This window comes from Zootoca vivipara, chromosome 13 (genome assembly GCF_963506605.1).
Source record: "Zootoca vivipara chromosome 13, rZooViv1.1, whole genome shotgun sequence".
Lineage (NCBI taxonomy): Eukaryota > Metazoa > Chordata > Lepidosauria > Squamata > Lacertidae > Zootoca > Zootoca vivipara.
In genome coordinates, this window is record NC_083288.1 from 49,652,979 (window position 1) to 49,673,643 (window position 20,665).

At 47.8% G+C, this 20,665-nt stretch overlaps 1 protein-coding gene across 2 annotated transcripts in view; it reads left to right on the top strand.

The window, feature by feature from the left end:
• LOC118094283 (polyunsaturated fatty acid lipoxygenase ALOX15B) overlaps positions 1-16,381 on the top strand; it is a 29,555-nt gene extending 13,174 nt beyond the window's left edge. For both annotated transcript variants that reach the window (XM_035134513.2, XM_035134512.2), the window contains 10 exons: positions 2,196-2,318; positions 4,354-4,457; positions 6,382-6,554; positions 7,203-7,346; positions 8,572-8,775; positions 9,221-9,307; positions 10,551-10,720; positions 10,847-11,069; positions 12,756-12,926; positions 15,265-16,381. In XM_035134513.2, the coding sequence (XP_034990404.2) occupies positions 2,196-2,318; positions 4,354-4,457; positions 6,382-6,554; positions 7,203-7,346; positions 8,572-8,775; positions 9,221-9,307; positions 10,551-10,720; positions 10,847-11,069; positions 12,756-12,926; positions 15,265-15,444 (1,579 nt within the window). In that variant the 3' untranslated portion in view covers positions 15,445-16,381. The remainder of the gene's footprint in view (positions 1-2,195; positions 2,319-4,353; positions 4,458-6,381; positions 6,555-7,202; positions 7,347-8,571; positions 8,776-9,220; positions 9,308-10,550; positions 10,721-10,846; positions 11,070-12,755; positions 12,927-15,264) is intronic.
• Positions 16,382-20,665: the final 4,284 nt, after the last annotated feature.

The following is a 20,665-nucleotide window of genomic DNA, read 5'->3' on the forward strand; positions in this document are numbered from 1 at the left end:
AGCTCAGCGGGAACAGCACCTGTTTTGGGTGCAGAAGGTGCCCTGGTTCAAGCCCCAGGCGGGGCTGGAAGAGTTACCTTGGAAAGCCACTGCTGCCAGCCAATGTGGGCAAAGTTGAGCTCGATGCGCCAATGACCCAACTCTTTAGAGAGCAGCTTCTCCTAAATATCTGTCTCCACTTCGCTTCCCTTCTCCCGACATGCAATGGGTCATTCGTTGCTGCTGCATGTCGGCCAAATCGGCGGAAATATTTCCCAGTGAAATAGTCTTTCAGCAAACCCTGCGGAACAAAACGTGCTTGCCTACACTTCATTTGACGTTCTCCAAATATCTCCATCATCATAATTTAATTTGTATGCCCCCTTTCTATAGCCAAAGCCATGCTCAAGGTGGTTTACAACATGAAAAAGCCCACATAATTACACAAATAACCCAAGGAGCCATGAATGTTAAATAAAACACGTCAAAAAGCACACAGCTGCCATTGAACAATTCCCACATAAATCATTATAAGAACAAAGATGTAATAAAATAATAATAATAATAATAATAATAATAATAATAATAATACTGACAATGGTAAGAAAAAAAACTCTAAACAATACCCCCACCCCAGAAGGACAGAGTTTGTTTTTTGTTTTTAAAAGGGGGTGAATTTTGCAATACTAGTCCTTAAACATCTTGATTTAACACTTGTCAAGAGCTAGTCTCCCTCCCTGACTTCCAAGGAGCTCACTGAGCCTGCCCCACCTGGAACAATTTACTCCAGATTGCAGTTTAAGAGCTCACATGATTATGGGGAGCATGAATGCGGGGTGTGTATGTAGAATCCCCGCACCTATAAATCTAGCATGTCAGGGAGAAGGGTTTTAACCTAGTTTTCTATGTGCGGGGATGATGACGTTCTAGTCCGTTTCCAGGATTAAGGGTTTGAGTGCCAATCCTTGTGTCACATATGCTTTCTGCATTATTGAAATGATTTTACTTTTTTAATCCCCCCCAAAGATAAAAAAAACTCCCGAGCGGTTTATAGATTGTATAAAGATGAAGGCATTCCCTGCTTTTTGGCTTCCAATTTTTTTATAAAAGGATACAGCACAAAAAGAGTGGGAGGGAGGAGGAAATAAGCAAGCTCAGGGACACTTAGCCAAAATGGCACCATCCATGTCGAAGCAGGAGGTATTTTTTGGCAGAAGCTATATAGGTGTTGGGGGAGTAAAAACCCTAAACAACCCTAAAAAAACCTCAACAACCCAGAAAGGACTTAACATTCTTCCTGGGTATGGACTGATGACAGACTATTGAATATCCTCCAACATTTATCTGATGAAAATAGGGACGTCCTATTCAATAATAATAATAATTTTATTATTTATATCCCACCCACCTGAGTTGCCCCAGCCATACAATAAAACATTAAACATTTTAAAACTTCCCTTCAGATGTCTTCTAAAGGTTGTATAAGTTACTAATCTACCGGTTGATCGCAGGCTGTCCCTACTCGATCCTGGTTGAATGAACTCCATCAATCGAAACCCCCCCCCCAAAAAAAGCTCAACAACTCTGATCAATCCAATGGGTCGATCACTGCCAGTTTATTTATAGTGGGAGTAGATCGCAGTTTCCTGGAAGTTGGGCATCCCTGTCCTAAGGGATAGCAAGTCATTCCGGGATCAAATCAGAAACCAAGACGGCTTCTGTAAATCTGGAACTGCCCCTGGATAACAGGGACACTTGGAGGGGGTTTGCTATTGTAGAGGGTATCTCATCTTCTGCTATTTCGCATGAACCCACTACAACAAGATTAGTGGGAAATCAAACTTTATCCTCAATGAGGCCTAGGAGCCTGCGCAGAGCGGTAGCTAACTCCTCCAGCCAGGCTGCACCTCTGAGCTGAGAACTGGCCTCTTGGGGTACAGCTAGGCCAAGTGCCAGATATTTCGTCAATAATGCATATATCACCAGGGGTGGGGATAGAAAACCAGGGTGGAGGGGAAATGGAGCCCGAATGACTGGAATGGTGAGCAGGAACTTCCCACGCTGCAACATTTTGTTGCAGACGCCATGTCATTACTTCGAACAGAGGGGCGTTCCAGCACAGGATCTCTCGCCTGCCTTCTGAAGTGGCAGAAAACCAGACACTAGAGATTTTAAAGCAAACCTCTCCCCATTAAAATCTTGATTTTAAAAACCAGGTGGGCAGAATTTGCGCCGGGGATGCCTCACTGCCTGGCTGTGGAGAACATCGAGGAGCTGAACACCAACGTGAAGTTTTCCTTTACCAAGCTCAGCTCCTTCCTGGTGCGGTCAAAGCTCACGTGAGTCCCGAAAGCCGAGGAAAGCCATCATTTGGCAGTCAGGATCTGACCGGCTCTCTATCTGTCTTGACTCTCGGGTGTCGAACAAGCTGGTCTGCTCCCTTTGGGTCCTGTGCTGCGATGCTTTGGGTGAATAGGGGTTATCACAGCCAGTTATCACAGTTGCTATCGGTCCTTTTGCAACCGAAACAAGAGCAGGGAGGGGAACTTTTCCAAGCCCGAGGGCCACATCCAGTCTTCAGCAACATTCCAAGGACCTCAGGCCAGTGGGTGGGCCGATCCAGAAGTAAAATTGGCGTTGCAGCGACCAATGCAACTCTCACTTCTTTGCAAAACAGGATGGGGGCTAGGCTCTGCCTCCAAAGTCAGAGACAGAAATGCACCCCAAATTTTCCAGGGCAGTTGCCCTAATAATGTACACAAACATGCATCTACGAGGGGAAAGTGTGCATAAGAATGACTGGGAAAAGCACACACAAAATGCATTATATTGGAAAGAATAATATTTTGTTTTGTTTTGTTTTGTTTTAAAGTGCATTATGCATTTAAAAATTGCTTATTGCATTTATTTTCCACCTTCTTCTCCAAGGAGCTCATAGAATCATAGAATCATAGAGTTGGAAGAGACCACAAGGGCCATCCAGTCCAACCCCCTGCCAAGCAGGAAACACCATCAAAGCATTCTTGACATATGCCTGTCAAGCCTCTACTTAAAGAACTCCAAAGAAGGAGACTCCACCACACTCCTTGGCAGCAAATTCCACTGCCAAACAGCTCTTACTGTCAGGAAGTTCTTCCTAATGTTTAGGTGGAATCTTCTTTCTTGAAATTTGAATCCATTGCTCCGTGTCCGCTTCTCTGGAGCAGCAGAAAACAATCTTTCTCCCTCCTCCATATGACATCCTTTCATATATTTGAACATGGCTATCATATCACCCCTTAACCTTCTCTTCTCCAGGCTAAACATACCCAGCTCCCTAAGCCGTTCCTCATAAGGCATTGATTCCAGGCCTTTGACCATTTTGGTTGCCCTCCTCTGGACACGTTCCAGCTTGTCAGTATCCTTCTTGAACTGTGGTGCCCAGAACTGGACACAGTACTCCAGGTGAGGTCTGACCAGAGCAGAATACAGAGGTACTATTACTTCCCTAGATCTAGATGCTATACTTCTATTGATGCAGAATTGCATTGGCTATGTGGTTCTTCTCCCCCTCCTCATCTAATTCCCACAGCAACCCTGCGAGGTAGGCTAGGCTGAGAGAGGCAGTGACTGGCCCAAGGTTACACCGAGTGAGCTTCACAGCCTTGTAGGGATCTGAACTCTGGTTTCCCAGGTCCTGGTCTTGACACCATTGCACCACAACTGAACGTTACACAGGCCGTTGAATTTTCATGAGAGGAAACCAAAAGCGGACAGGCCTTTGAGGGCAGGAGTCCGGGGCCCCACTAAGCAGAATGAAAATAACCCCCCCCCCCAAAAAAATAACACCCAGCAGGGCTGTCTTACCACATTTGGAAGTCACATGACATCATAATGCACGTGGGCCATCTCCTGCATCGCAGGGGGTTGAACTAGATGAGCTTTGGGGGTCCCTTCCAACTCTACAATTTAAGTCCAAAGTCCGAAACCACTTTGCTGGCCGTCACTGTGCAATTTGCTGTGCCAATTTGTCGCCGAGATCCCCCGCCCCAAGGTCTCTTTCGCAAGGGGACCTGATTTAAGATAGCAACCCCCCCCCCCGTTTCCAGTTCAGCTAGCAAGACCGAGTGCCAATTTGCATTGCGAAAGCAAAGGATTGCTGTTTGGGGACCAGCCACATTCCTAGTAAGCTGATCTCCAGCTGCCCCCATTCCCTCGTTGTTAATTATTTGCTATGAAGCAGCAGCTATTGGCACTCAGCTCCACGGTCCTCAACTGTCACCCATTCTTCTCACCACCACCACCACTGCTGCCCTTCTCCCCGCATCACAGGGGGCTGGACTAGATGACCCTCCGGGAACCCTTCTGACTCTTATGATTCTGTGATTCCTTTAGATTGATGGAGGTGAAACTGAAGGGGTTCATGAACTGCCAGGAGTCTTGGAAGAAACTGGAAGACATCCGGAAGGTTTTCTGGTTCAACAAGACACCCGTTTCCGGTAGGTGCCCCTTTACACATGCACGAGCGCTATAAAATATGACGATGGAAGCCATTTGCCCAGGATAGAACAGGCACATTTGAAGGAGGAGCAGTCGGGATCTTTGGGTCATTGGAATCTACCTCTCTTTCAAATCAGAACCAGTGAAGGCAGTGAAGGTTCTGTGTGAGTGCCTGGAGGCGGTTGGAGCATGGATGGCGGCTAACAGATTGAGGTTGAATCCTGACAAGACAGAAGTACTGTTCGTGGGGGACAGGAGGCAGGCAGGTGTGGAGGATTCCCTGGTTCTGAATGGGGTAACTGTGCCCTTGAAGGACCAGGTGCGCAGCCTGGGAGTCATTTTGGACTCTCAGCTGTCCATGGAGGCGCAGGTCAATTCTGTGTCCAGGGCAGCTGTATACCTACCTGCAGACTGTCTAGCAAGAGTGGTGCATGCTCTAGTTATCTCCCGCTTGGACTACTGCAATGTGCTCTACGTGGGGCTACCTTTGAAGGTGACTCGGAAACTACAACTAATCCAGAATGCGGCAGCTAGACTGGTGACTGGGAGCGGCCGCCGAGACCACATAACACCGGTCTTGAAAGATCTACATTGGCTCCCAGTACGTTTCCGAGCACAATTCAAAGTGTTGGTGCTGACCTTTAAAGCCCTAAATGTCCTCGGTCCAGTATACCTGAAGGAGCATCTCCACCCCCCATCGTTCTGCCCGGACACTGAGGTCCAGCACCGAGGGCCTTCTGGCGGTTCCCTCGTTGCGAGAAGCCAAGTTGCAGGGAACTAGGCAGAGGGCCTTCTCGGTGGTGGCGCCTGCCCTGTGGAACGCCCTCCCAACAGATGTCAAAGAGGAAAACAACTACCAGACTTTTAGAAGACATCTGAAGGCAGCCCTGTTCAGGGAGGCTTTTAATGTTTAATAGATTACTGTGTTTTATTTTTCTGTTGGAAGCCGCCCAGAGTGGCTGGTGAAACCCAGCCAGATGGGCGGGGTATAAATAATAAATTATTATTATTATTATTATTATTATTATTATTATTATTATTATTATTATCATTATCATCATTATCATTATTGGTCCATTTAGCTCAATATTGTCTACACTGACTGGCAGCGACACTCCAGGTTTTCAGGCACAGGAAATTCCAGGCCCCTAATGGAGATGCCGTTGGGGACTGCACTTGGGACCGCCAGCATGCAAATGAGATGCTACAGCCCTTCCCCACCTTGCTGCTTTCTACAGGCCGAAACTCAACAGGTGTAGCCTTTCCAGGGAGGGAACTAGATTGAAGTGGGAAGCTTCCTCTCCCAGATTCAGACCTATCTTGTCACTGACGCAAGTACATGAGCCCTGCAAGATTAAAAAAAAAGTTCAAACATAGTCCAAGGGTTCCTGTTCCTCAGAAGGCTTCTGGGCAGAGTAGAGGAGGAAACAGGATCCTGCCAAATATTGCCCAGTACCTCCAGTGCTGCAGGTGGTATTCTGCAAATCGCAAACAGGTAGAGTGTTGTTGTGCTCATGTCTAACTTTCAGGCTTCCCACCTGCTTGGCCACTGGGAGAACAGGATGCTGGACTAGATGAGCCTCGCTCCGGGCCTGATCCAGCGGCCAGGCTCTTCTGTCACAGACTGGTTGGACGCAAGGGAGAAACCAGCTGGGGAACCCCCAAGGGAAGATGGCTGAGGGCCAAGGGAGTGGTGGTGGGACAACGTTGAGTGGTCAGAGGGAGAAGAGGGAGCAGACTGGGAAGAGGAGATGTTGGAAGCTGAAGGGGCAACTGGGCTCCGCATACCGCCCTCTACGCCGGAAAACTGTTGAGGTTCGGCTGGCTGGCTGCAACGCCGCCCACCAGATAAAAGGTGAGCGGGCTCACAGCCTTGGAGAGAGAGACGCATCGTTTTTTAAAAAAGCCTTTCTACGTCCCCAGAGTACGTTGCCGAACACTGGCAAGAAGACGCTTTCTTCGGCTCCCAGTATCTCAACGGCGTCAACCCCGTGGTAATCAGGAAGTGCACCCAGATCCCAAGCAATTTCCCCGTGACCCAGGAGATGGTTGCCGCGTCTCTCGGAGCATCCGCCACCCTGCAGGAGGAAATCCAGGTGACTCAATTCTTTCATCCCTTGCTTCTCCAAGTAAATAGCCGCTGCATCCTTCCGAAGCGTAAGAGGCTCCAAACTTGTCTCAAGAGGCGGCTGGGATGTCCCACCTGCCAAAGCTGGCTACCTGCACCAGTGGCTACTGACCCTCATGGCCATGCGCTCCCTCCGTGGCTGGGGGCGGTGGGGGCTTCTGAGCACCAGTTGCTGGAAACCACACAGGTGGAAAGCACTCCTGGGCTCTGGTCCGTCTTGCGGGTTTCCCAGAAGACGCCTCCGGTTGGCCACTGTGGCAGCAGGATGCAGGATCAGTTAGGAAGAACTTCCTGACAGTAAGAGCTGTTCGGCAGTGGAATTTGCTGCCAAGGAGTGTGGTGGAGTCTCCTTCTTTGGAGGTCTTTAAGCAGAGGCTTGACAGCCATATGTCAAGAATGCTTTGATGGTGTTTCCTGCTCGGCAGGGGGTTGGACTGGATGGCCCTTGTGGTCTCTTCCAACTCTATGATTCTATGATTCTATGACCAGATGGGCAAGACTGGATTCTTACTTTCTCGCGTTCTTATCACGCTGCTTTGGGCTAGCTTATTTCCACCGCACAGCGACGACACAAACTAGCCCTCATTTATTTTTTCTTCCTCCCTGACCCTAAAAGAAAGGGAACGTTTACATCGTGGATTACAAGATCCTACAGGGCATCCCGACGAACACGATTCAAGGGCAACGGCAGTACATGGCGAACCCTCTCTGCCTCCTGTACCAGACACCTTCCGGGGAGCTCCTCCCCATAGCTATCCAGGTAAGCAGCCAGCCAGGTAAGCACGGCAGGATGTCAGAACTGAGTCTGTTGCAGCCCACTCCCTGACTCTCTGGGGGGGGGGTCTTCCCACTTCTCTTGCCGCAGCCTGGCCACAGGCCTTCCAATTCCTCCTCTGTTGCTTTATGGTTGTTGTTTAGTCGTTTAGTCATTTACTTGTGTCCGACTCTTCATGACCCCATGGGCCAGAGCACGCCAGGCACTCCTGTCTTCCACTGCCTCCCGCAGTTTGGTCAAACTCATGTTTGTAGCTTTGAGAACACTGTCCAACCATCTCGTCCTCTGTCGTCCCCTTCTCCTAGTGCCCTCAATCTTTCCCAACATCAGGGTCTTTTCCAGGGAGTCTTCTCTTTTCATGAGGTGGCCAAAGTATTGGAGCCTCAGCTTCAGGATCTGTCCTTCCAGTGAGCACTCAGGGCTGATTTCCTTCAGAATGGATAGGTTTGATCTTCTTGCAGTCCATGGGACTCTCAAGAGTCTCCTCCAGCACCATAATTCAAAAGCATCAATTCTTCGGCGATCAGCCTTCTTTATGGTAGAGGTTGGCAACTGGCGTCCGGCGGCCAAATTGGCCCCATCAGCTGGAGGAACCACGTGGAATAAGTAAGATGGTGAGAGGAAGGCTTTCAAAGACAAGGAGGAACGCTTCTCCCCAAAACGTCTCCTTTCCTCCTCCTTTTGCTCATGCATGCCGTTCTTTCTCTCTCAGGCCTCATCCACAGCATACATCCAAAACAATATGCGACCGAACAGTCATGGCTTCCCCCAAAGGATTATGAGAGCTGTAGTTTGTTAAGGGTGCTGGGAGTTGTGAAGAGACCCCTATTCCCCTCGCGGAGATACAATTCTCAGAGTGGCTTGACAACAAATCCCACTTGGGATTTGTAGGGGGGTCTCCCAACCACTCTCAGCACCTTTAGCAAACTACAGCTCCCAGAATCCTTTGCGTGAAGCCGTGACTGTTTAAAGGGGTATCGTAGCACTTGAAAGGGATGTGGCCTCAGTCTCCTCCGTATTTGAGGTTACTGGCAGTGGAGAGGTTTGGCGCACCCCAACACAAACACAACGCGCTCTGGCAAAGAAAAAAACCACTTTCGCTCAACCCCCAAACCTGCTGGCGGGGGGCATTTCCTAATCTGTTGCCCCACCCTCTCTCCTCAGCCACCCCGACCACCCCATCACAACCTCCTCTCCTTCTTTCCCTTAGCTGAGCCAAACTCCAGGCCCCGACAACCCCATCTTCCTTCCCAGTGACTCCGTATGGGACTGGACCCTGGCTAAGATGTGGGTCCGCAACGCCGACTTCCACATCCACCAGAACATCTCCCACCTGCTCCATACGCACCTGCTGGCCGAGGTCTTTGCTATCTGCACTCTGAGGCATCTGCCGTTGTGCCACCCGGTCTTCAAGGTAGGTCAGCGGTGAGGGTGGGGCAACAGATTAGGATTCGCACAGCCAAGAGAGAAAAGGCGAGGAAAAGGCTTCGCTGGGCTCCCCCTCCTGCCGTTGCGGCAGCCCCTGGGAAACCCGAAGGTCGAACGGGAGCGACTCCATCTTGGAAAGTGATGGCAGGATGAGGGTGGAGGGGCACTGCGACAAGAACCTGTGTCCCGCAAAAGGATCTTGCTTGCTGCAAGGCTGGGCTTGTTTTACTCATAAGCTGAGCACAGCCCGATAACTTTTTGCGTTGTGAGCTATAAAGAGGTTTGCAAGCATGCTGCCTGCTTTTGGGACTGAATGGAAGCAGGATCCACTGTCGTGGGGTTTGAGTGCCTTCGCTGGAGGGTCAGCTGCGTGACTTTCAGGTCTCTCTCCCGGCCAAGGATTCCAACAGGTTTTCCTTCCCATCTTGCAGCTCCTGATCCCGCACTTCCGATACACCCTCCAGATCAATGCTTTGGCCAGGGTCAGGCTCATCATGGAAGGTGGGATGATGGACCAGGTAAGGGAGAGAGAAGGCGCCTTTCCCCTTTTGGAGTTTGCTTGTCTGTCTGGTGCATCCCCCCTACCTGCTCTCAGAGATGGATTTCGAGACCCGAATGAGAAGGTGCATCCCTTCTGCTTTAGCTTTTTGCACCACGGCCAGATTAGCTGTCCCCACACCCACGCCCCTCTCTCTGGATTGCACAAATAAGCAAGAGGAGAGCAGTGGGAGAGACGTCCAGGCAGAAAACACTGTCTGCAATGGGCAGATTTTCTTTGAAATTTGTGCCCAAAAGGGTCAGATTCGGAAATGTATCTAAAGTTGTTCTCCAACTTGGACATTTTTGAACACAGGATCCTAAATCTCATGAACCTAAGCGTGTTACACCAGAATCCTGCATCATCCATGGCTGAGAACTTTGTAACAACAACAACAACATATAATATAAAAATTTGCCCCACCCTCTCATCACTTTCCTCTTACGACTATGATCCTTGGATCCGAAAGGAGAGGAAATCTGAAACAAACAACCCAATATCAGTGTGCTAATTTCTGCTTTTTAATGTCTAGTCCCCACATCCCAGCCTCCCATCTAAATTCGTCGGTGTCCATAATTTGGAATACTGATGTATCTCATAGTTGCCAAGTCTCCCGTATTCTCTGGGAAATCCCCGTTTTTCCAGCTGTTCTTAGCTGAAAAAATTGATTTTTTTGTTTCTCCCCGGTTTAGTCTGGCACAGCGGCCATTTTGGAACTGGGCGGAGCATGCTCAGAAGCGACTTTTGATGCTGCTCTGCCCAGTTCCAAAATGGCTGCAGTGGGAGTTCTGGCGCGGCGGCCATTTTGGAACTGGGCAAAGCAGCATCAAAAGTCACTTCTGAGCATGCTCCGCCCAGTTCCAAAATGGCGGCAGCGCTACTTCCGGTCTGCTACTTCCGGCCCGGTCCCTTATTTCTCGGACAGCAACTTGGCAGGTATGATGTAGCTAAAACATTCCACATTTTATCTTTAGAATGAGAAAGGGATACTTGCAAATTTATATTGCTGTGAAATTTATTTCACCTGCCCCCTAAGGCTGAACCCGACAACCCTTCTCCTTCAGTATAGTCATCTAGAAAAGGGGCACACAATTTGGAAATGGAACGGACTATAATGGCCTGGTTTTCTCGCAATGCTGGGAGCTTGGAGATTATAACGCATTTTCTCCCTGTCCTGTCCCACCCTTCAGATACTCACATCTGACTGTTTCCTCCACCCCCAGGCTACCTCAGCAGGCTACAAAGGAATCGTGCCCATTGTGGGGAAAGGAACCTACAGCATGACTTACGCCTCCCTCTGCCTCCCCGACGACATTGAGGCCCGCGGAGTCGCCTCTGTCGCAAACTACCACTACCGGGATGATGGGCTGAAGATATGGGCCGCCATCGAGAGGTGAAGCCACCAGGCCTGCCTGATGGGAGCCGTAAAACACCTAGAGGGAACCCGGTTGGGGGGCGGCTGCCATCTTGGATCGACACCTGGCAAGACCTCCCAGCATGCACTTTCCTTATGTCCCAGGTTCGTGGCCAGCCTCGTCCGGATCTACTACAAGAGTGACGACCGCGTCCAGAGCGACCCGGAACTCCAGGCCTGGATCTGTGAGATCTTCAAGGAAGCCTTCAAGAACAGGGAGACCTCCGGAGCTCCCTCGTCTCTGGAGACCATGGAACAGCTGACCAAGTTCTTGACAATGGTGATCTTCACCTGCTCAGCGCAACACGCTGCCGTCAACTCTGGCCAGGTGAGAGGCCACCCTTACCTTCCTGCCATAATAATAATAATAATAATAATAATAATAATTTATTTATACCCCTCCCATCTGGCTGGGTTTCCCCAGCCACTCTGGGCGGCTTCCAACAGAAAAATAAAACACAGTAATCTATTAAACATTAAAAGCCTCCCTGAACAGGGCTGCCTTCAGATGTCTTCTAAAAGGCTGGTAGTTGTTTTCCTCTTTGACATCTGATAAGAGGGCGTTCCACAGGGCAGGTGCCACCACCAAGAAGGCCCTCTGCCTAGTTCCCTGCAACTTGGCTTCTCGCAACGAGGGAACCGTCAGAAGGCCCTCGGTGCTGGACCTCAGTGTCCGGGCAGAATGATGGAGGTGGAGACGCTCCTTCAGGTTTACTGGACCGAGGCCATTTAGGGCTTTAAAGGTCAGCACCAACACTTTGAATTGTGCTCGGAAACGTACATGCACGCAACTGACTCCCCACTTGAGCAGCAAAGCATAGATTTGGCCTCTTCTTGGGAAAATGCATAAGATTCCTTTTGTCTCTTGAAATATGTATTATTATTTGTTATATAATAATAATTTATTATTTATACCCCTCCCATCTGGCTGGGTTTCCCCAGCCATTCTGGGTGGCTGCCAACAGAATATTAAAATACAATAATCTATTAAACATTAAAAGCTTCCCTAAACAGGGCTGCCTTCAGATGTCTTCTAAAAGTCTGGCAGATGTTTTTCTCTTTGACATCAGATGGGAGGGCGTTCCACAGGGCGGGCGCCACTACCGAGAAGGCCCTCTGTCTGGTTCCCTGTAACTTGGCTTCTCGCAACGAGGGAACCACCAGAAGGCATTTGCACGGAGGTGGTGTTGTGGGCTGGTCCCGACCGAACTCTCGCGATGGGGACTGAGAACTCAGCCCCCTTGCTAGGGGGGAGCTCCCGCCTCCGTCAGACCCGGGCTGACCAATAGGGTCGGCCAGGAGGCTGGGCTTCGCTTCTTTTAAGCGAGCCGGAGGCGGGAGCTCAGCCTTTTCCGCCCCGGCTCCCAGCTACATCGGATCACCCACCCTCTAGGCTAGGCAGGTTAGGCCAACGCTGCTATGGACTTCGGTTGGTCGCCTCGGTTGGCCGAGGGGCCTGGTAGGACTTTTTCCACTTGGGCTAGCCAAACTGGTTTTTTCGCCTACCTCATAGGAATTCGCCACAACTTTAGTTTGGCAGTTAGGCATTGGAAATTTGCATAAAGAAGATGGGGGGGCAGATTATGTCATCCTCTGCCCAGAAATTGGAGAATTAATTCCGTTAAAGGGATTCCGGGGGTGATAGCTTTGTCCTGAGCCTGCGGAGGTCAGGGCCTTATGGCACCCCCCCCCAACGGTGGCCACAGGAGGTGTTCTAGTAGATGTACATCACCGGGCTCCTTTCTGGTGGTTAATTTCTCCCAGACACATGGGTTACAGTCCGATATAGCCGGTTAGGTTCCAATGCCTAAGCCAATACCGCTCCACATCCGAAACCAATAAAGTTCTGGCCTTTTCACCCACTTAAACTTATTCATTGTGTCTTGTGTCTTATTTCTTGTGGAGGGGGGGGGACATTGCCACACAACTGCCAGAAGGCTGTAAACTTCAGATCGCTCTTTCAGAGTTTTTCCACTTAAGGTCTGATTTAACTTGGTCCTTTGCTTGCCCACAGTATGACTATGGCGCATGGATCCCCAACAGCCCGCCCTCCATGAGAAGACCCCCACCCACCACGAAGGGCACAGAGACCTTGGAGACCGTCCTGGAGACCCTCCCCAAGGTCAACACCACCTGCATCGCCCTCTGCTCCCTGTGGTTGCTAAGCAACGAGGCAGGTGACACGGTAAGGATTTGGAGTGAAGGAAGGACTCAGTTAGGTACCAGATTTTCTGTGTAAAGAAAATTAGGGCCAGATCTCCTTTCCCGTTCCTTGCCAGCTATAATCTAGCTGCGGCTGTGATGTATAAAAATAATCTTTTCTTATCTTGTGGACGGTCCCCACAAAGGAGGATTGGATAAACAAATTAAGTGATTTTATAGGATTGGCCAAATTAACGGCAGCCGTAAGAAATCAGTCTAACCAGAATTTGAGGAAGGAGTGGCAATGTTTTGAGGATTATATGAAAAAACACTGATCCAAAGATAATGTGTTGATATGCCTAGATTAAGTATGTAAAGACGAATCAATCTAAAATAAGACTAACAATGGATAGATGATGATTAGTTTAAATACACAGTGTGAAATAGACATTATTGTTGTAAGGATGTCAGGTGGAGGTGGAGGGAAGCCACACGGGTGTATAGTTTTGTTTTTATAATTTTGATGAATACAGGTTTCGAATCGGTAAATCTGTAATTGTAAAATTATGTATTTGTAGTTTTTTATTTGTTTGTTTCTTTTTTTGTGAATAATAAAAACTAAATAATAATAAAAAGAAACTTAGGGCCAGATACACATCGTACATTGAAAGCACATTTGATGCACCTTTAAAGCACATAATTCCCCCCAGATGATACGGAAAACTGTAGTTTGTTAAGGGTGCTGGGAATTGTAGCTCTGTGAGGGGAAATCTCCATTTCCCAAGATTCTTTGAGGGAAGTCATGTGCTTTAAATGTTAGTCAAATGTGTTCTGAATATAGTCGTACCTTGGAAGTCAAACGGAATCCGTTCCAGAAGTCCGTTCGACTTCCAAAATGTTTGGAAACCAAAAGTGCGGCTTCCGATTGGCTGCAGGAAGCTCCTGTAGCCAATCGGAAGCCGCGGAAGCCCCGTCGGGACGCTCGGCTTCCAAAAATAGTTCGCCAACTGAAACACTCACTTTCGGGTTTGCGGTGTTCGGAAGCCAAAAAGTTCGGGAATTAAGCTGTCGACTTCCAAGGTATATGTTGTGGATCTGTCCTTAGTGCTCCATGTTGTTGCTAAACTCTTGAATTTCAGCCCCAAAATGGAATTTTTGCAAAATTATTAGTCTATGAAACAATTTATTTTTTGGAATTTAATAAATGCCACAAACGAAAGGTACACAAGAGAAAAAAATGGATGAGAACCACAAACATTAAAATGCCTGCTTCAAAACTCCTTGAAGAATAATATCAGGCAATACTATTGAAACTCTTATTCCCCCCCCAAAAAATCATTATACATTTAATTAAATTGTTAATTAAAATGAATTATTGTGGGGAGAATAAGGGTTTCAACAGTATGCCTGATGATTGCTTTAAAACAACAACAACAACAACAACAACAACAATTTATTATTTCTACCCAACCCATCTGGCTGGGTTTTCCCAGCCACTCTGGGCGGCTTCCAACAAAAGGTTAAAAATACATTAAAACGTCAGTCATTAAAAACTTCCCTAAACATTTGTAAGATCCCTTACAAATTTGAATAATAGGCATAGCCGTCAAGTTTTCCCTTTTCTCGCGAGGAAGCCTATTCAGCATAAGGGAATTTCCCTTAAAAAAAGGGGGAGAACTTGACAGCTATGATAATAGGATTGATAACTTCCAGATCTTATGACGTCATAAAACACTCAAATCGTTAAATCTATATATTTCTTATTAGCTTACATCGGGGGACTGCATGGAAGTACAGGCAGGAAAGCTGTGGCCCTCCAGATGTTGTTAAACTTCAACTCCCATCAGCTCCCAACCAGCATAGCCAGTGATCATGGATGATGGGAATTGTAGTCAAGCAACATCTGATAAACCACCAGTTCAACATCCCAGCATTACAGCAGTCGGCATTTGGTCTAGCATTCCCATTAAAAAGCAAACCAGGACAAAAAGTTGACTTCGTTTTGAGTACAGTGGTACCTCTACTTACGAATTTAATGCGTTCCGAATGCACATTTGTAAGTCGAAAAAAATTGTAAGTCAAATCCCATAGGAATGCATTGGGAGAAAAAATTCGTAAGTAGAAGCAACCCTTTCTAAAAATTCGTAAGTAGAAAAAAACCCTATCTAAACCGCATCCAAGATGGCGGACAGAGCTCCGTTCGTAAGTAGAAACATTCATAAGTAGAGTTATTCGTAAGTAGAGGTACCACTGTATTTCCAAATGTGGGGGTGTCCAAGGAGTTTGTGTTTTAGGATTGCGAATGCGAGAAGTTCACTGCAACTTGAATGGGAGTTTGAGGCACGGTCTTCATCCCTGATTTCTCCCAAATCTTTTTCCAGAGACCTTTGGGCCACTATCCCGATGAACATTTCACTGAGGACGAGCCAAAGCGGCTCATTGTGGACTTCCAGAACGACCTGGCTAAGATTTCTGAGGAAATCAACGAGAGGAACAAGTCATTACCCCTCCCCTACAACTACCTGGACCCACCTCAGATCGAGAACAGCATCTCGATTTAGGTCTCGGGTGTGTATAGCAATGTCAGCCTGACTAGCGTTACAAAGTCGGTCCATCTTGGAAACAACGCTAAGAGCCAGTGTGGTGTAGTGGTTAAGAGCGGTAGACTCGTAATCTGGGGAACTGGGTTCGCGTCTCCGCTCCTCCACATGCAGCTGCTGGGTGACCTTGGGCTAGTCACACTTCTCTGAAGTCTCTCAGCCCCACTAACCTCAACAGAATGTTTGTTGTGGAGGAGGAAGGAAAAGGAGAATGTTAGACGCTTTGAGACTCCTTCGGGTAGTGATAAAGCGGGATATCAAATCCAAACTCTCCTTCTCCTTCTCCTTCTCCTTCTCCTTCTCCTTCTCCTTCTCCTCCTCCTCCTCCTCCTCCTCCTTCTTCGTTGATTCCTCTCAAAAGTTCTTCTCTGGCTCAGAATGTAAAACGAGACACGACAAGATCCTTTGTCTTCTGTACGTACTGTAGTAGGCATGTAGATGTTCGTCAGTGATTCCATCATTTGAAGATTGGAGATGTAAAATGATAGAGTATATGGACTTAGCTAAGTTAACTGGAAGGGTAAGAGAACAAAAAGACCAGAAAACCCAAAAGGAGTGGTGTAAATTTTCGGAATATCTTAATACGTATTGTAAAACCTTAAAAACACTCACAGATATGTGGTAACACCTGCATCAGTAACAACTGAGTTTATTTGGATGCTGATGAAATATATTTAAGCAAATTAAGCTTGGACTTAGAAGAGCGAGAGATGTAAGAATTTGATAAATAAAACCAAAGTAGGGGGAAGGGGAAGCTGAGTTCGGCGGAACAAAGGCCAAATATTTTTGTTACTTAGGAAGATATCCCCAAGAAGTGGATAGTGGGATATTTGTCTATGTTTATGTTCATGTATGTTTAAATTTATCTTTGTTTAACTCTTTGTTTTTATGGAAAAACTCTAATAAAAATTAATATATATATATATATATATATATAAAATAGATGTTCGTCAGTGTTTAAGATTTTTCCTCCCACCGAACTCCTCTCCGGCTAATGTGAAGTTACATAAACTGAAAGGCACCTTCAAACTTTTTTAATGGTCATTTTCGTTGAGACCCTCTTGTCGATTCTATGAACTAGAATCCACACCCCAGAAATCCAATGGGACTTATAATCTTGACATTTATAGGATTGCTTGCAAGTGATCGTAGAGTGTCCTCTCTATTCATTCGATTGCTTGCTACCAATGTGCCTGGAAAAACCTCTTTACCTATCCCAAGGTATGTTAGTTTGCGGAGGAGGGGCAATTAAAATGTGCAAGCAGCTTTGTCCTGTGACTGATGCTGGGAACTGCAATTCTTGGTGGAGGCAATACAAAAAGGCACACTCTGTTCCAGCATCATAAATTAGGAGAGAACTCTCAAAGAGCAGATGGGCTTTGCCCCAGGAGTCCTCCAAGAAAGCTGTACAATGCCGAACTGAGCCGAGCTGATTCTGCCATGAGTTGGGGATAGTCGTCCCGGCTGCGAATGCTTAAACAATGATGGGCAACCTTTTGAGCTTGGTGTGTCAAAATCCGTCAAAAAACCGAGCATAACTCGGGTGGTGTGTCACTTCGAGAAAAAAACCACAATTTTGCGATATTTATAGTTTAAATAACAAAAAATGTATAATTGTAATATATAACTGTATTTAATAAACCAAAAACTAACTATTTAACCAAACCAAACCAAAAACCCCTTATTTATCACAAAGTGCCCAGAGTTGTTGAGCTTTTTGGGGGGAGCTGCTGACCAAAGATTTTGGGGAAGCTGCTGACCAAACAGCACAGAAAGCTTTAAATAACCAATCTCTGGCTACCAGCAACAACAACAAAAATGGATCCAGGTTTTAACAGCGGAGACAAGCTGTAGCGGAGAGAAGCTCTAGTGGACACAAGCTGTAGGAGGAGCGGGAGAACAAATGGGGGGGAAACAACAACAACAGCGTGAATGGGCCGATGGGGCGCGTGCCAGCAGTGAGGGCTCTGCGTGTCACGTCTGACACGCGTGTCATAGGTTCGCCATCACTGGCTTAAACGGCTGTAGGAAGAAGGCCCATCACTGGGAAGTCCTTGTAGACCAGGGGTCGGCAAAGTTTTTGTGGCTTGGGCCGGTTCACGGTCCCGCAGATGCAGCAGTGGGCCGGAGTGTGCGCGCGCATGTGCAAACACACTTTCCAGTGCTCCTTCCAGCACAAAGGAGGCCCGTGCAGCTTCCTATTGGCTGCAGGAGCTTCCTGCAGCCAATGGGAAGCTGGCCCGCATCGTGGAAGCCGGTCCCTGTTCTGCTCCGCTCCGATTTAGCACGGTGTGCGGGACCCGACCGAGCGGGCGGCGGAGGTTCCCAAGTGGGGTCCTTGGGCCGGTTAAACGACCCCCATGGGCCGCTTGTGGCCCACGGGCCTTAGGTTGCCAACCCCTGTTGTAGACAGTCCACCAGAACTGCACACTCACTTCCTTCTCAAATTTTCAGGCGCCTCAATGTTAACTTTCACAGGCTCTTCAAATAGCCCAGTTGGTTAGAGCACTGTGCTGATAACGCCAAGGTCGCAGGTTCAATCCCCATAAAGGACAGCTGCATATTCCTGCATCTGCAGGGGGGTTGGGCTAGATGATCTACAGGGTCCCTTCCACCTCTGATCTCTGATTCTAATGATATGTGACTCGATAAATAAAATAAGTGTACGAACGCAGCCCTCTGCATACTGAATCCAAATGAAAATGAGGTGCATCCTTTCGGATCGGGGCGAGGCATTTCAAAGGGGCAGGCCTGAGATTGCCGCCATGATTTCAGGGCCCAGTTGTATAGAGTCCAGAACAAATTCCAGATTTGAAGCCAAACAGCCCCCTGCATTCTAGGAGAACCTTGCCATTGTTTCCTCTTCTTTAGAAATAGTCGATATAATAATTAACCATTGAACTGCAAGTGAAGGATTTGCATCTTAGGTATACACATACCCTGGGTCCACACGGGCCTTTTCTATTCTTTATCACTCCCTGTGTTGACAGAGAAATCGAGGCACTCCTAGTCACAGGAGGTTTGGATGAATCAAAACCAAGTCGTGTGTGGCAATGGGGCTCAGCGCCCTAATTAAAGATGCCACCTGTGTTAATGAGCAGGAGTAGTTAAGATGAAATCATTCTGTGGGCGGCGGCAGAACAGCTGGGTTGGGTTGAGTGAACCAGGCCAAACACGAATCACAGCAACTTCCCCCAACCTGGTGCCCCTCCAAGTTTGCTGGAATACAACTCCCAGCAGCGCCGGTCAGAGCCATAGTCCAAAATTTATGGAGGACACCTGGCTGGGATTGTCATTACAGGGATGGTCTATGGCAGGCCTCCCCAAACTTCGGCCCTCCAGATGTTTTGGCCTACAACTCCCATGATCCCTAGCTAAGAGGACCAGTGGTCAGGGGAGATGGGAATTGTAGTCCAAAACATCTGGAGGGCCGAAGTTTGGGGAGGCCTGGTCTATGGTCAGAGGCAACTTAAGGGAAAAACTAATTGACCTCGCAGAGCTGATTAAGCAGGTATGGGAATTCATGTCTGTCTGGTTTCACACTTGTGGGAAACAGGTGGGAAACGTTTATGCGGGGGTTGCGAACTGAGGCACCGCATGTTTACGTGAAATTGCGTATATTGTGAACGCCATTGAAAGAGCCTGTAAATGCCCCCCAAGCCTATGGAAACCCGGGGGGGGGACCCTTAAAACAAACAAACCCCAAAGCCACCAAACTCTGCCACAGTCTCTCGCTCCAAACCTCGGTGCGAAGACTTCTGGGATTGCACTTGCAAAGGCTTGTTGGATTGCTAGACACTATTTCTGCACCACTTTTGCTGTTTTTGCGCTCTTTTAGGGCTGTTTTTTGCCCCCTTTCATGTCACTTCCATGTTTGTAGCATGCCTCCAACGGATGAAAACGGGGAGTTGCCTGTATTCCAAGGGGGCACCTAGGCCAGCGTTTCTCAGACGCTGGCTGGTGTGCCGCGACGTGCGGCGACGAGAAGGGTGATTTGCATTGTCACATGCCTGGCGGCCGCCAATTCACAACACAGACCCGCCGGAAAGCAATATTTCTCCTCCTCTTTCCCAAAGCTCAGTGCAAACGATACACAGCACTGACCCGCCGGACGGCTTGTGAAGCCTTATTACAGGAGATTGCAACCAACACAGCAATTGGCAAGTGTTTCTTACAGTCATAATTATAGTCAATATAGGGCGGCACAGAGTTAAATTTTTTAACTTTTTTAATGGTGGTGTGCCTCGTGATTTTTTTCACGGAACAAGTGTGCCGTGGCCCAAAAAAGGTTGAGAAACACTGACCTAGGCTACCTTGAGAGACAAACTTTCTTTCCAACTACAGAAACTGAGCAGGAACGCGCCTGCTACACCACCCTCCATAGCCACCAGGTGGCGCCAATGCTCCCCCCTCTGACTGCATGCCTCTTTCTCGTGTTTTCCAAATTGCTTAAAATTTGGGTATATATAGAGAGAAATGTCTCCCATTCCTGGCAAATGAGCCTAGAGCCTAGAGCAGGGACCCTTGAGGTGTGCTCAGTTTGCTGAACGTACAGTAGCCCGAGAAAGCGCTTCATTAACTTTCCACAACGGCCAACATTGATGCCGAAATCCAGCATCGCCTGAGCTCTGCGAGCGTACCTTTCTCGTGATTGAAGTGCAGCGTGTTTGAGGACCGGGACATTCGCAGGGAAAGCAAAATGCTTGTTTACAAAGCTACAGTATTGTACTACCAACCTTACTGTATGCTTGTGAAACATGGACCACTTATAAACGCCATCTCTAACTCCTTGAAAGATTCCATCAATGATGTCTCCGAAAAACTTTACACATCACTTGTGAGGACAGGTGAACTAATACCAGTGTACTGGAAGAAGCAAAGATCACCAGTGTCGAAGTGATGATTCTTCAACCACAACGTCGTCGGACTGGTCATGTTGTGCGGATGCCTGATGATTGTCTTCCAAAGCAACTACAGTAATCTATTCCAAACTTTAAAAAATGGAAAGCGTAATGCTTGTGGTCAACAAAAGAGGTTTAAAGACTGTCTCAATGCAAAAATGTAGTATAAAACCAACAATTGGGAAACACTTGCCTGCGAGCGCTCCATTTACCATTTACCTTTACCAAAGGTGTCATGGGCTTTGAAGACACTCGAACTCAGAATGCAAGGGAGAAACATG